Source organism: Pararge aegeria, chromosome 23, assembly GCF_905163445.1.
Source record: "Pararge aegeria chromosome 23, ilParAegt1.1, whole genome shotgun sequence".
Taxonomy (NCBI): domain Eukaryota; kingdom Metazoa; phylum Arthropoda; class Insecta; order Lepidoptera; family Nymphalidae; genus Pararge; species Pararge aegeria.
This window is the reverse complement of record NC_053202.1, coordinates 6,589,980-6,606,198: the sequence shown is the minus strand read 5'-3', so window position 1 is coordinate 6,606,198 and position 16,219 is coordinate 6,589,980. Positions and strand designations below refer to the sequence as shown.

Genomic DNA, 16,219 nt, shown 5'->3' with positions numbered 1-16,219 from the left:
TCCCGTTCTCTTGCTGTAAGTCAGATCTACAAAGGTAGCCTGTAAGAGATTGCTTGCAGCAATAAGGCCGTCTTTGCATGTCTACATTGTTCACTGTATACTCCTTACTGTTTCTTTACCTGTATGTTATACGTGCAATAAAGTGTTTCTTCTTCATCTCATAGGGGTATAATAGTCATTTCACAACCCCAAGAAAATGCAAGTGAAATGACTATTTTTATATATTAAAAAAAAAAGTTTTCACCTAAGACTTGGTGAAACGTTTTTTTTTCTATAGACGTCGCCTAAATCATTAAGCATTCGATCTAGGCGATACCTAGGTTTTGTGAAAATGGGCATTGCTCACTTAATAAAAGTATGTTTATGTTACGAAAGTCGTTCCCTAGAATTGCGTTAAAAGTAGTGAAAATGTAAAATTATGAATGTTTCATGTCAGGTTTTTAAATTAAAAAAGAATATGCATTCACATGTTTATTAAAAATATCTTAAAAAATTATTAACGAAATATGTAAAAGTTAATTTTATTATTTTAGTGGAATATTTATTATTTTACTTATTTAAATAATATTAAACTTTATATAAAAATGTTAATATAAAACTTCCAATGACGCTATAATTTTAACAAATTTAAATCTTAACAATAATTTATTCCTAAAATATATAAGTGATAGATAGTATATAAAAAAAGTGTCTACTGCAATTTCAAAATCTCTCTAAATAAATTGTCTTTCATTAAGCTTCAACGAATGTTTGTACCATAGCACTATTCAAACACTGGTTTTAATTTGTTTTATCTGTATGCTGGCATGTCAAAGCTAATCTACTGTATAGCAAAGGGATTTTGACTCAACTGTCAGAGGTTTAGCTTTGATATCTAGACTTACGAACGCGGGAAAGTCTTACTAAATTTCGATAGAACTTTTATATTTTGCGTCGGATAGAGTCTAGAAATAGAGTCCGAAGCTGCGTTTTCATGAGCATTGTCGTCTCTACAAACCTTAGACCTTAGGCCTCCAACATGTGCCAACGTGTAGCGTTGCTCAGATTTATGTGCGCTAATTTCTACCTTATGTGTATAAAATTAGTTACTAAATAAGTTAAGGGGACATCTTGGATCTGTATAAAATTATTTATTAAAACTTTATCAGTTACGATTAAAATAAATACTAGTCCAATTTTATCTTACTTAAATAAGTTTGGGCTAGAATGTATTTCAATAATTTCATTATCATTCTTTCTTAATTTTTTAATGTTATTATTTTTATAAAAAAAAAGATAATACATCAATTTCAAGGCCTGGGTTTTCTCAATCGTTGATAGAGCCAGAGGAATTAATTTGCCATCATTTCTATACAACAAGTTAAAGATTCGAATTAAAACATCAAAATAATACCCTACCACCCTATCCTCCCCCTCTACCGTCCCCTCAAGTAGCTGAGGTGAGTCGTAAAGTTTTTGCTTCGATTGGTTATTTAAAACGTTGGAAAAATTTCCTTCCAGTTAAAACGAAAATTTCTCGAAAATCTCTTCTTCTTCCGTTACTTGACTACGCTGACTCATGCTATCCTGATCTTACCGAAGAACTGCTGAACAAACTCGAGCGCCTACAAAATGTATGTATCCGGTTTGTTTTTGGACTGCGTAAATTTGACCACATTTCGGAGTACCGGGTTAGACTTAAATGGCTGCCGATCAGATTGCGTCGTGAACTTCATCTTCTCTCATTCTTGTACTCTATCCTAAATAATCCAGTTACACCCTCGTACCTTAAATACCGTTTTCGCTATATTTCCGATTCTGCTTCACATACTGACCACCGATCTCGGCACGATAACCGTCTGGTACTCCCATTTTGCAAAACCAAGTTCTTCGGTAACTCTTCCACTTTTAAGGCTGTTGTTCTTTGGAATAATTTGCCTGCTGATTTAATTTTACTGATCCGTAAAAGTCAATCCCTTCCCATATTTAAATGTTGTCTTAAAGACTACTATCTGTCTTTTAGTTAAGTAATTTGAACAAATATCGTAATTAATGTGTATTATTTGTATTTTTCTTTTTTCATTATTTAATTATATATGTATTTATATACATATGTATTTATATATTTATTTATTTTAAATGTATTTCTATTTATTGCCGAATATATATGTATATTAAATGTAGTATAATGGCACTATCCCGCTCTCTTGCAGCTTTTCCTTCTGCCAGAGGTTGCCTGTAAGAGATTGCTTGCAGCAATAAGGCCGCCTTTTCATGCCTACAATTCTTGTTGTTGTTTGTTCTATATTTTATGTATATTCTGATGTTTGTGTGCAATAAAGTATTTCTTCTTCTTCTTCTTCTTAATAATACGATTCACTTTGGAACACTTGATCTTACACGAAGAGCTTGTACATAATAGATAAGAAGGTATCTTGGTACAGTTTAAAGGAACAATTCGTTTAAAGGAAATTGCATACAATTCTACAACAAACTACCAATTGACATCTTGGAGATGTCTCTTAAAAAGTTCAAAGTTTGTATTAAACGTAAGCTTATAGAAAAGTCCTATTATAGTATAAAGGACTACGTAAACGATAACAAAGCTTGGGTGTAAATTATTGCTCTAACCAGGTTGCTCTTCTAATAATTTAAAATTACATTGTGAGATGGTGAAACCAAAAAAAAATCACCCGGCTAAGTTTGTTGTGGGCTTCTTCATAGACCAGGACGCGTTTGGAACCCTCGTAGCTTTAGTTTAAGGTTAAGGATGTAGTTATCGCCATCATCTCACTACCGTGTAATTCTTATGTACGCATCAAAATTGCCACCTATGGGCCTTGAATAAAGCTATTTTTGACTTTGACTTTGACAGTGGTGTATACGTCATATATGGACAAAAGAACTGCATATCATCATTTTTCCCAGTTTACGCCATGATTTATGCCTAACGTGCCTGCAACTGGCCAAACGAAGTTTTCCCTTTTGGTCAGTCACTTATTTCTACAAAAAAACATTAGATGCTTCGTTAGTTGAAAAAGTGTCCCAGGGCCAGCACTTTTGTAACAGGTTAAATATAATGTATGTTATATCCTAAGAGTTAGTAAAGGAATATAGAGCCGTCTGAATGGTTCTCCAATTTGATGGTAGGCGGAGGCGGGTCTCTCTCAAGTAGGTATTTTCTCAGTTCTATTAGAACCACATTCGTCGCTGAACACAAAATTGCACCTATCAGTAACCTGCAAGTAAAACGTGATTGTGAGCTTTCATATACCCGGTATGCTTTATTTTTGGCTGGTCTGAATAGAACTCTTGACTTTAAGAAGCTTTTTGTCATCAGGCACTATCTAGGCATTAATATCGATAACTTAAATAAATTTAGGGCAGATATAAAATCTATTCTATATCTATACATTTAAGTCAATATATAGATATATTGACGGCCGAGTGGCGCAGTGGGCAGTGACCCTGCTTACTGAGTCCTAGGCCGTGGGTTCGATTCCCACAACTGGAAAATGTTTGTGTGATGAACGTGGTTGTTTTTCTGTGTCTGGGCGTTTATCTGAATATTATAAGTATTTATGTATATTATATTCATAAAAATATTCAACAGCACGTACTTATTCATAATACCCATAACATAAGCTACGCTTACTTTGGGGCTAGATGGCGATGTGTATTTTCGTAGTATATTTATTTATTTATTATGTTATAATTCGTACGGCCCATTGGCGCAGTTGGCAGCGACCCTGCTTTCTAAGACAAAGGCCGTGGGTTCTATTCCCAAAACTGGAAAATGTTTATGTGATGAACATAAATGTTCTAATGGCTGGGTGTTTATATGTATATTATGAGTATTTATGTCACCTTAGTACCTATAACTCAAGCTACTTATTTTGGGGCCAGGAGGCCATGCTTGTATTGTCGTAGTAAATTCTTTATTTCTTGTGTGCGTGTGTATGTCACTAAGCTCCTCCTAGACGGCTGGACCGATTTGAATGAATTATTCGGTATGCGTTTGGGTGGCACCCTGAATGGTTTAGATGCACAAATCAGCCCGACAGATGGCGCTTGGGTCAGCTTGTTATATTATATATTATTAAATTGATAGTCCAAACGCTTCTTACCAATACGAGTAACCCAATCCGGGCGAAGGTGCTAAACCACCCAACGCTATATAGGAAAACGCTAGATGGTTCTTCAGACCAGAAGTCGCCCAGTAGATCCCAAATAACAGCATCACGGTCAAACCCAGAATTGTAGTCGCTACATTCGTCCAAAGACATCCTGAGAAACAAACATTTTGTTAGCTATTTATTTTTTTACTAGCGGGTCTAATTGTTAAGGCATGAAACCATAATAATTAAAAATAATAATAATAATGGCAATAGGTCGGCATTGCCATTATTATTATTATTATTAAATTATAAAATTCTATATTGTACACACCAAAACAAAATACACAAAGAAACAATTGTGTTTCTAGCCATTTTAACATGCTAAAATTTTAAATCTAAAAATCCCCGACATTCAATACAGCGAATATTATTCTACTAGTCAAGGCAAGTCAAGTTAAGGGGCCATCTTGGATTTGAAATTTGTCATTATGTAAAAAAAATATTTAATCCGCCATTTTGTGGCGGCGGCCATCTTTGACCGATTTTCATCAAACTTAGCTAAGAACACGCGTCTAAGTCACCTTTTCAAATAAAATAAAACAGAATCAAAATCGGTCCATTCGTTCAAGAAACAAAATACCACAGACAAACATGCACATACACACACACGCACATACACACACACACGCACATACACACACACACGCACACACACACACGCACATACACACACGCACACACACGCGCACACACACACGTCAAAATTATAAAATCCCGTACTTTTTGCGTCGAGGGTTATAAATCTGGTATAACAATCCCAATTTAACAATAAATTATTTATTGATTGTTGCACGGCAAATTTCAGGTCCTCTGAACTAATTCGGACAGGCGGAGCGGCCTTTTTCCAGAATATTCAACACATATTCATTTAATACCGTCCGGCTGTGCCAATTCTCGTAGACTTTTCCCATTTCACTTGTCAGCGAAGTGATCTAGGACACGAAAAAGGGTCACATTGGATGTCATATGACATATTATATGGGACGTCGGCATTCGACATATCGTCCGATATTTGCTGTTGCCTTGGCTTTTATTTGTGCCTAAATTTAATAATTCAATCATTTATTTATTTATCATCATCTTAAAAACAACCAATTACCGGTAGACGCACATATTTATACAAAGCATTGGTCTCCTTTCAGAATGAGAACGGTTTAGGCCTTAGTCCACAACGCTGGCCAAGATTCAAACTTTATAACTTTCTCTTTACATCCGACTCATTGTTATTATCAGGCCTGAATATCACAGACAACGGGCCGTATTGTGTATTACTACCACGTACTGAAATCACTAACTGCCCACATTATCATCGTCATCATATCAACCCATTACCGGCCCACTACAGGGCACGGGTCTCCTCCCACAATGAGACGGGTTGAAGTTTTAGTCCACCACGCTGACCCTGTGCGGATTGGTGGACTTCACGCGCCTTTGAGAACATTATGAAGAACTCTCTGGCATGCAGGTTTCCTCACGAGGTTTTCCTTCACCGTTGAAGCAAGTGATATTTTAATCACTTAAAACGCACGTAAATTAGAAAAGTTAGAGGTACGTCCTGGGATTCGAACTCGGCCCCCCGAAATTTAAGCCCAATTCCACTGGGCTGTCACCGCTTGATGATCTGTAATGTACGCTTAGAACTTTCAAACAACACAACGGATTCTAATGCGGTTTTCAGCAACAGATAGAGTGATTCAGGAGAAAGCTTATATATGCAGTAAACATGCATATTATAGACATTCAGAGATTTGTAAATAAATAAAGCTTATGAGCTATATTTAATTAATGTACGACGGAATTGTATCAGTCCAAACTTTTTATATATAGTAATGTGGGGACATGACTATATATAAAATTCACTCGTTCGTCGTTAAGAATAAAGTCAAAGTATTGTATAGAAGCAGGCGTTACTTTGCGGAAATCCATGATATATTATCAAAATTAAGCTTAATTTGCTATACTCCGCGAAAAGCAGGAGAATCTGTGTGGTGTAATTTATAATTTCTTCAATCCTTATACTCCACACCAAACAGATCCTCGGCAATACACCCTGTACGCACGTTTCGCTCCGAAACCGGAGCATCATCAGGAGATGTTGACTTTACAATGAATTTGGCAAATTAAGCTTAATTAAGATCTTTAGAATGAATAATGAATAATTGTTAAGATCTTTACAATGAATTTAGCAAATTAAGCTTAGTTTTGATAATAAAGTCAAAGTCAAAGTGAAAATATATTTCTTCATTCAAATAGGCACATAGATGGCACTTTTACAAAATGCGTACATAGTGGTGAGATGATGGCGATAGCTACATTTATGAGCTTAAAACTAAAGCTCAGAGGGTTCCAAAAGCGCCCTGGTCTAACATGTCCACAACTAATTTTGCGGAAGTATCAACTTACCTGGTAGTCCGAAAACAGGTTCCGTGGGATTTCTAGTTGCGTTGAGTATGGCCAATGAAGCCGCTAGAACCGCCATTGTTAACTTCAAGAATAGCAATATAAGTGTGCTCACGTATACAGCGAACGATATCACTGGCGGTGTTTCCACTGTGGAATAATAACAAAATTAGATGACGGTATTCTATCAAAAACATCATCAGCATACGAATAAAAAGTACATTTTGTTGACCTCCCTGGCGCAACGGTGAGTGCTGTGAATTTAAGTTGGAGGATTCGAGCAATTTATAATTTCTGAATTTTCTCTTGTCTGGTCTGGTGGGAGGTTTTGCCCGTGGCTAGTAACCACCCTACCGACTAAGACGTGCCGCTAAGCTATTTAGAGTTCCGGTGCGAGAAGCCGATTTAGGTATGACTACCATACTCCCTAACAGGTTAGCCCGCTACCATCTTAGACTGCATCATGCATCACCACTAGGTGAGATTGCAGTCAAGGGCTAACTAGTAGTGCAAAACATAAAATAAAGGACAGACTCATGTCACTTTATTAGGTAGGCGTCGCGTAGCGTAGGTACCTACTTTGATGATTCCTTACGAAATATAGGTAGGTACTTTTGAACCCTTCAACAGAATTTTGTTACGGCAATTTTATAAAATGGGTAAATAATAAAACATTTGATTAATAACCAATGTTCAAGACATGTAATTGTGGGTATTTTGATATAAATACGACTGCATTATACTCCAGTCCTATATGGACTCGAACGATGCAAAGATACCTCCCGGTGTCTTAGTCGTTTATCAATTTCTTAATTCGATTACACGTTGTATATGCGATGGTTTTCAATTTACCATTTGCTTGGTCCATTAAAAAGACTTTTGTTTGGGTTGATAATGGTAAAGCTGTTACTTACATGGGTTTGTTGTGTCGACTGTAGTCACTGCGATGCAAGCTTGGTTGGTCCTATAGCCTTCAGCTAACGCCCGGACCTGAAAGATATGGAATCATTTTCATGAATACTTCGAGGTCCGACATTATTATTAATTTATTATCAACCTATACAAATAAATAATATGCAGTTACTTTTGGTGTATGTGTCACTTCCTACTTGAATGTTTTTAGTTTGTTTTGATACTGCACCTATAAAAAATACAATTTGAATACGTAAGCGAAACTAAAGATCGGAGTCACTTTCTTTATAACCTTCCGGTCTTTCCGGTCCTCCGGCACGAAGGATTTCTGAAATTCACGCCCAATAAAGACTCAAAGTAAACCTGGCTCAAGTTAAAATTCTTTATTTAAATTATACAAATTAAAAGATTACAAGAGGAGAGGTAAGAAAAAATGGAGTAGGACATTTTAAATCGTACGACACAACTTACCTCATCTTCTCTCGCCTGCGCCTCGGTCTTACAACTGATTGCACACGCGTTCATTTCTGGGATGCATGTCACTAAAAACAATAAACGTAATAATTAAAAAAAAAAGAAACAATTTGTTAGAACAAATTTTCCTCGCCTCCTGAATGTGAGGTCGAAATCCTACACACTGAGCTACCACCGCTTCATATAACGTTACTCCATACTAATATTATAAATGCGAAAGTTCATTGGTTTGTAATACCTTCCTTCACGCAAACAATGGACTTGATTTATGGTAAGGACGGAGAGTAACATAGGCTACTTTTAGTTTTTGGAAAAACCATAAATTCTGAAGGGTTAACCGGAACATTTTTCTTTCCACACCAAATATCAACTGTAAAAAATAAACACATAACCTATAACGGAGGTACATTTGTTTATTATCATCAGCTGCACTAAGAAGGTCGGTCTTAGTTCAGTTGACGATGGTAAATTAACGTGAAGTAAGACGTCAATAATAAATATTTATTGAACAAAAAGTAAGAACCCTTAAAAATCCTTAAAAAAGATAACAAGGTCTACAGTAGAGAAGAGGTCAGTATCCCAAGTTTCGTAGGCGTCCTATAGATCCAGGATATGCAGATGATATAAAGTGAAGAAAATCTTCAGTATGAGTTATAAAAAACTTAAGGATAGGCATTGTAAGAGTTATAAAAATCCTACCCTTAAGTATTTATAATACGTACTCGGGATTTTCTTCATTCTATATTATATGCATACCCTGTGCATACGCTCTATGCACGCCACTGATTAGTATACATGAATAATGGCTTCATAATAGTCATGGAAAATAGACTTACTGTATAAGGTGTTATAAGATGGTGTAGCGAAGATATACAGAGAGAACTCTCCTCGAAACATTCCATATCGGACGGTACTGTCCTGATCTTGGTTCGCTGTGTAAGCAGTTGAAACTATCTGAAACAAATTTGTTTTTTTAATCTTTATTTGATCAGTACCCTTAGATAAGAACCCATTGCCGGCCCACTACATAGCCCGGGGCTCCTCTCAGAGGGAGAAGGTTTTAGTCAGTAGTCCACCACACTAGCCTAGAAAGGATTGATAGACTTCACCAATCCGCCATTGAATATGTTTTATTTAAACGCACATAGCTCCGAAAAATTTCAGGTGCGTTCCGGGATCGAACCTGCATCACCGCATAATGGCAGCCAAACTTTTAACTGTAACAAAAACGCACCCGGATATATAAAGAATTCCGCAAGAATCTGAGCCGGGTGTTTTTCTGTACCTAATCAAGCAATAAAATTAATACGCAAGCTTCTGTATTATTCATGTTTTTATATTTATTGAGGGGCATACCTTACGATCCCATTAAGACTAGTCCTTAGATCCATCTGCAGTCAAGAGTTAAGTTCACAGGAAATAAATAATGTTAATAATAACGTTTATTTCGCATAAAATTCCATAGTTTGTAACAATTATCTTATTAGCTATTTTATTAATTAAAATTAGCCAAACATATCTCCTAATTAAGATAAGTATCCTCTTGAGCACTCGGTGTATGAGTGTGTACCATCCCAGTCAATATTTTCAAAATACTGTTGGAGCTGCCGCGCATCCTGCTCATCATTGAAGCAGACCTTTTTCCCATGATTGCGTAAAAGTCATCAAAGCGACTCAGTCTTGCACTAAGTGTAGCAGTATTATTGAATTTGGGTTTCACGATACACATTACCTTATGTTAGGCTTATTTTAAACTATTTTTAATTTACTGTGTAACCGCAAACATTTTTGATGCACAACAGAAGCACGGCAGCCCCATCAATACTCTGAAGCCATTATTGTACTGTATACGTAGTTCGTTGTAGGCCCTCTGCGTATATGTACCACAAGCTGCATGTATAAAATGTTTGACATTATGATCTGAAAATTGTAAGCTTCCCTTCCCGTGCACCTTGCAAATTTGCGGGTTATCATATAACAATAAAGAAAGAGCTAAAATGGTTATCGTTTAATCAAATTTAATATGCAATACCAACATTGATGCGTATCAAGTAGGTAGGTAGGTATATTTAACTATCTAAATTATCGTGAAATCGTAAAAATTAACCTAGCTAATAAAATGTTAATACAAAGATACCTAACAGTTTAAGTAAAAAAATAAAAAAAAATACTTCACTATTATGGCATTAATAATACTTAAATAATATGACGGCCGAGTGGCACAGTGGGCAGCGACCCTGCTTTCTGAGTCCAAGGCCGTGGGTTCGATTCCCACAACTGGATCTGAATGAACATGAATGTTTTTCAGTGTCTTGGTGTTCATCTGTATATTATATGTATGTATGTATGTATATTATTCATAAAAACATTTAACAGTCATCATAACACAAGCTACGCTTACTTTGTGGCTAAATGGCTAGGTGTGTATTGTCGTAGTACATTTATTTATTAATTTATTATTATTAGTTCTGAACGTCTAAGTTATACGCACCAATAAATCCACCATGGTTTCGTAATTATTCATATTACCTAAGTCACTTATACGTGTAAATCCGATTGGAACCTACTTTCAAATTAAAATCGGCTATTGACTTTATCGGCTACTAGCTACCAGAAAGAAAGGAAAATCTTCTGATACTATGCCCTTCGGTTTGGTTCTAAACTTATCGCCACAGTCATGTGTGTCGGGAACGCTTTCGCAGGCAACCAAAAACCAGCCGTCAACTGCATCTCTTCTTGGGTCACCAAGGTCCCTTTACGAATCCTTCCGAAGTTCTAACTCAGTTAAGATTCCTTTTGACATTTCTTTTGGTCACTTTACAATTTTTTTTTTACAAATAAATAAATAAATATACTACGTCAATACACACATCGCCATCTAGCCCCAAAGTAAGCGTAGCCTGTGTTATGGGTACTAAGATGACTGATGAATATTTTTATGAATAATATACATAAATACTTATAATAAACAGATAATCACCCAGACACTGAAACACATTCGTGTTCATCACACAAACATTTTCCAGCTGTGGGAATCGAACCCACGGACTCAGAAAGCAGCGTAGCAGTTGACTGCGCAAGTCGGCAATCAATTAAAAATCCTTTGCAAGCTCTGATCCCTTCTGGCATTTTTCTTGCTCAACTTTTCTCAAATTCTGAACGACGAGGACATCAACACGTTTTGTATTAGTATCCGTCACTCAACGCGTGGGTATTTTAGACGTAGCAGACATTATCCACTCAGGTCACGTAGCACAAACAGCCAAATAGACCAAAACTAACAGTTGCGTCGAAACAATCGCATTGACACCTGAATGTCAAATGAGAACCTTTAATATCTAAGGGTTTGCTTTACCATGCTTTGGAAATGATGGAAATTAATTAAGAAACTTCATTGCCTAAGTAATAAAAAATACTTTTAAAATTAGGAATGTTTCAAATAAGTAGCTTAATTTCTAAGGGATCACATACTTATCTAAAAAAATCTGGATAGTTAGGTATACTCTAGGACAGGGATGTATAGAAGAAGGGTGTAGAAACCATTATATACTAAGAGCGAAGAGATAGGTCAGTGTCACGATTCCATCAATGATCTTCAGATTTTGCTTAGGTAAATATGGACTAGTGTTGCCCAAATTCAGTCTTGGTCTTGCAGTCTTGGTCTTGTTCTTGCGTTTTTGCAAGACCAAGACCAAGAACAAGACCGCGTATTTTTAGCAAGACCAAGACCAAGACTGACCGTGCAAGACTTGAGCAAGAACAAGACATAGCCTGCAAGACTCTTGCGTCTTGCAGCTAGGACTTAGCGCTATTTCACGGAGTAGTTAGGTGTAACAGTTCGGTGTATAGGTAGGTAGGTACGCTTAGGAATTCTATGAGACGCAAAAAACTATATCAAAGAATATGAAAAACTGGACCTATGCGCATTACGACTAATACCATAAACATAGCGAATAAAAAAATATCTATTAAAATCAAACTGAGTGCATGCATAGTTATGTTTTAACCATCGGCACTTTGATAATGCGGCATCAAAGGTTTTGTACTTACTTCTCAAAGAAATTTGCCGCTTTTCGGAAGTACATGGTTATGATACACGCGCCGGCGGCTTCTTTTGAAATCTAAAACAATCGTTGCCGCCGCGCCGAAATCATAACATTTGACACTATTCATGCAAAATAATTTCGAATTTTAAGAGTACCTACAGGTGTTCCAAAGAATAAATAAGTTTCAGAGTGCTTAGAATGAAAATGAATACATTATACTGATCACGCAAGTAGTATTATGATTAGGATAAAATGGTGAGGATAGGTAGTAGATGTCATAATAATTCATTCTAGTAAGTAATTATAATATTGATTACTTATATGGTTTTAAACTAATTACTTAGGTACTATTATTGTACATTTAGTCATTATATTTCTTAAGTTTTTACAAGTTGTTTTAGCAAATGTAAGCTTATAAATCATAAATGTTTATTAAGAAACAGTTACTTCCATGGAAAACGACATATAGGTCAGTTGATTTTTCGAATTTCTTATCAAATCTTCAGTTATTTATTAATCTGCTTGATCTTTACTATGGCTATGTTAATTCAAGCTCACAATGTTCCAATTCTAATACGTTTTTCTAAGATTTAAAATAAACTTTAATAAATAGTAATAGACTAATAGGTAATTGCAAGACTTGCAAGACTCTTGCTGCAAGACCAAGACCAAGACCAAGACTGGGAGCGCAAGACCAAGACCAAGACCAAGACCAGGTGTATTGGCGCAAGACCAAGACCAAGACTGGCTAAGTCTCGTCTTGTTCTTGCATTTGGGCAACACTAATATGGACGTACTAATCGCTCAAGAATTGGTCTTTAGAGCAACCGGAAAACATGCTTTCAACAATGTTTGAATCGTCTAGCATATAGGTACCACAAGGACTAAATTTAGGTACATTTTTCAGGTGTATTTTATATTGTGGAACCAAAAATCTTATGTTGCATATGTTGGGAACTAACAATCACCAACCATTGCTCCTTGGACAGGAAATGTATACTTTTCTAAATAACTATAGATCGGTATAATATATGTACCGATTCTTCATTGACTATGATGAAGAGGTCAACCCAAAAACTGCATTAAGATTTTTCTATTGAGAAATTCGCAGTAGGTGCAAGTCTGGAGTAAAAAAATTGGCGTTTATGGGATAGATGCAGGCGTCACTTTGCGGAAATCTATGACATATTATGAAAATTAAGCTTAATTTGCTATTGAATCATTTTTAAGTCAAAATCTCCTGAGGATGCTTCGGTTTTCGGAGCGAAACGTGTGTAGAGGGTACATTGCCGAAGATCTGTTTGGTGTGGAGTATAAGGATTAAAGAAATTATAAATTACACCATAAAGATTCTCTAGATTTCTCTAGACTATAGCAAATTAAGCTTAATTTTCATAATAAAATTGGCGTTGCAAAACCATGCCTCAGAGACTGCCCACCTTCCTGTATTGGAACAGCATGGTGGGCCGAAGCTCTAAATTCTTCGCTACCATGAGACAGGCCTGGCCCAGTTGCAATAGGACATCAATAGGACGATCGATAATAACTACTTTACTGTAACATATTATTGAATAAAATACCGATGAAGTTAAGTTAGTAGGTACTCAACAACACTTACCTAAAAGATAAAATTGTTTTAATAAATAACTTAGTACGTAGGTACGCAAGCATCTGATGTTATTTGTAGATACCATTTTATATCATGTTGTTTTAATTGACGTTCATAAACTCATACTAACCCAACTGTCACTGGCTACGGCCACTATGGTCAATATAACGCACAAAACACTGGAAATAAACGCGCCGAATATATAATTACGACGTGTTACCGCCATCTTGGATTGCGGACACTGATATTGTATTCCCCCATTTGCAGCATTCTAATATTTATCGAAGATAATGTGGATTATCAAATGATAAACTAATTGGAAGTTGTAATCGTGCTGATTCATCTTTTGAACAATATTGGAATTTAAAGAGTGGGTAGATTGGTATCATTAAAATAGTATATAAGTAGGTAGGTATATATACATAGGTATAACTTCAGACCGCGTCAATTGATAAAAACCCAAGACAAACTGTATCTTTTTTTATTGTGGGGAGATCCTAAAGGGTACCTCCGCGCCTACGAGATGTAAAGAGGTAATATCAGACTGTAACTAATCAAAACCTCAAGGTATTTCGCTAAGTTTAATAAGCCGTTAAAACATATCTAAGAACTGGTCTGAACCTCCCTCGTATATGGATGTAATTTTGGTCTCAGTTATAAGTACCAACAAATTCACAAATTTCCCCGACATGAAAAATAAGTTTAAATCGTTTCAGCAGTTTTATAAATTTTCTCGAAGAAGAAGAGTAACACTCTTCTTCTTTAATAAGTAGACACTTTATTAGACACTTTAATAAGTAGTCATCATCTATTTCAGATCTATTTGACGGCAGATTGGCGCATTGGGCAGGGGCCCTGCTTTCTGACTCCTAGGCCGTGGGTTCGATTCCCTCAACTGGAAAAAGTTTGTCCGATGAACATGAATGTTTTTCAGTGTCTGGGTGTTTATATTATGTTTATCATAAGTTTTAACGTATATTATTCATAAAAAAATTCATCAGTCATCTTAGTACCCATAACATAAGCTACGCTTACTTTGAGGCTAGATGGCGATGTGTGTATTGTCGTAGTATATTTATTTATTTATTATATACAATTCCAGTGTCACGATGTTTGTCCAGGATGAACTCCGAAACAACTGAATCGAATCACTTCTTTTTTTTAATGTGTATTTGTTCCTACTTACGAGTTATTGCGAATTATTTTAGTACTTATTAATTGAACAAAATACGATAAAACCACAGCAACGCGTGGCCGGGTTTGCTAGTAACTTATCAATGTCCCAATGCTGGTCAAAAGTCTCCTAAATGAGAAGGGAAATAGACCTTACACCCGCACCATGCTGTTCCAAACCAGTACGGGTTGGCAGTTATTTCAAAATCACACTCTTCAAGTTTTTCGACAGAATTCCTGCTTGACCTTTGTCAAGCAGCGCATCATTTCAATAAAATTTCGCAGCATACCGACAGCAGCGCAACCTACAGGTTCCGATAGGGTAATATGTAATAGGATAAGTAAAATAAAAATGGATAGTGACGACAATATAATCACGAAGAGTTATGAATTAATTAACTCTTCGAACTGTTTCCACACCTATTAAATATACTTACAGTCCGATGATTATAACTTGTACCCTATATAAGATAGTACTTGTCCCAAGTTACAGTGAATGGACACAGAACCAGACTGTACATGAAAAAAATTAAATTTGACTGATTTGGTTTTTTGTACTTGCTCTAACTTAATATTAATTTACTGTGAGATATAGGTACATAAAAAAAAAATACCCGGCTAAATTTGTTGTGGGCTCTTACACTAGGGCGCATTTGGAACACTCGTAGCTTTAGGTTTAAGTTGGTGAACGAAGTTATCACCATCCTCTTTCAATTATGTAAACATATATCGCACACTGATAATCAAACCGTCACTAAACAAAATTCGACAAAAATGAGTTAAAAGTGCCATCTATTAACGCTCCCCAAAAACTATAGTTTGCAAAAACACCGACATTAAAAAGTTACATAGAATAGTAGATGTCGTTAGTGTCGCTTTGCCCCCAGGCGCGGGGAGGGCGGGTAGCTTACCGCAACACTGACATATTTCCATTAGTGACGCGGACGGCGTAATGTTCACGTGGACTCTGTGCGGAAAACGGTCATTTTTTGCTTAAGGACACCTTTCTTCAAAATTATAAGGTAAGTTGAACTAACAATTACGAGAATAACGTCTTTACATAAAAAGTGTCACTTTGTCAATATTTTTGTGCATAATTTGTTGTAATTTTTACCCGCATAGTGTCTCTAAACAAAAAGAATCAGTTTTTCTGTTATTTTTGTGTTTAAAACAGTCAATCACTTACCTGAATACTGACCTTAAACTAAACATGTCAGGATTTCGTTATTTGCGAATTGAACTTCAATTATTTGTTTTTACGAAAAGTGACTCTAAATAAAAAGTGTCGGTTTTTTGCACTTTTTGTATTCAAATAAGCATTATAATTTGAATAAAACGTGCGTTTTGATTCTATCGTATGTTCCTTATTTTTGTTTGATAGAAGTTTTTTTGACTTGAGAAGTGTAGGTACCTACTAAGTACAGTTAAGAAATTCGATTTCTTGACCA

At 35.9% G+C, this 16,219-nt stretch overlaps 1 protein-coding gene across 1 annotated transcript; it reads right to left on the bottom strand.

Annotated features, from left to right (window-relative positions):
* Positions 1-2,781: 2,781 nt before the first annotated feature.
* Positions 2,782-13,824, bottom strand: LOC120634264. Its single transcript, XM_039904754.1, has 7 exons — positions 13,729-13,824; positions 8,780-8,897; positions 7,941-8,011; positions 7,472-7,547; positions 6,561-6,707; positions 4,107-4,266; positions 2,782-3,218 (listed from the first exon to the last, which is right to left on the bottom strand). Exons 1-7 carry the CDS (start codon positions 13,822-13,824, stop codon positions 3,080-3,082), a joined length of 807 nt encoding a protein of 268 aa, XP_039760688.1. The 3' UTR covers positions 2,782-3,079.
* Between the last annotated feature and the right edge of the window lie 2,395 nt (positions 13,825-16,219).

What these genes read in the sequence shown, in the direction of transcription:
- LOC120634264 (XM_039904754.1), bottom strand. Translation starts at nt 13,824, where the DNA reads ATGGCGGTAACACGTCGTAATTATATATTCGGCGCGTTTATTTCCAGT. An exon ending in CGCAGGCGAGAGAAGATGAG is followed by an intron (nt 7,548 to 7,940) that starts GTAAGTTGTGTC and finishes CATATCTTTCAG; the next exon opens with GTCCGGGCGTTAGCTGAAGG. An exon ending in GGATTGGGTTACTCGTATTG is followed by an intron (nt 3,219 to 4,106) that starts GTAAGAAGCGTT and finishes TTTTACTTGCAG; the next exon opens with GTTACTGATAGGTGCAATTT.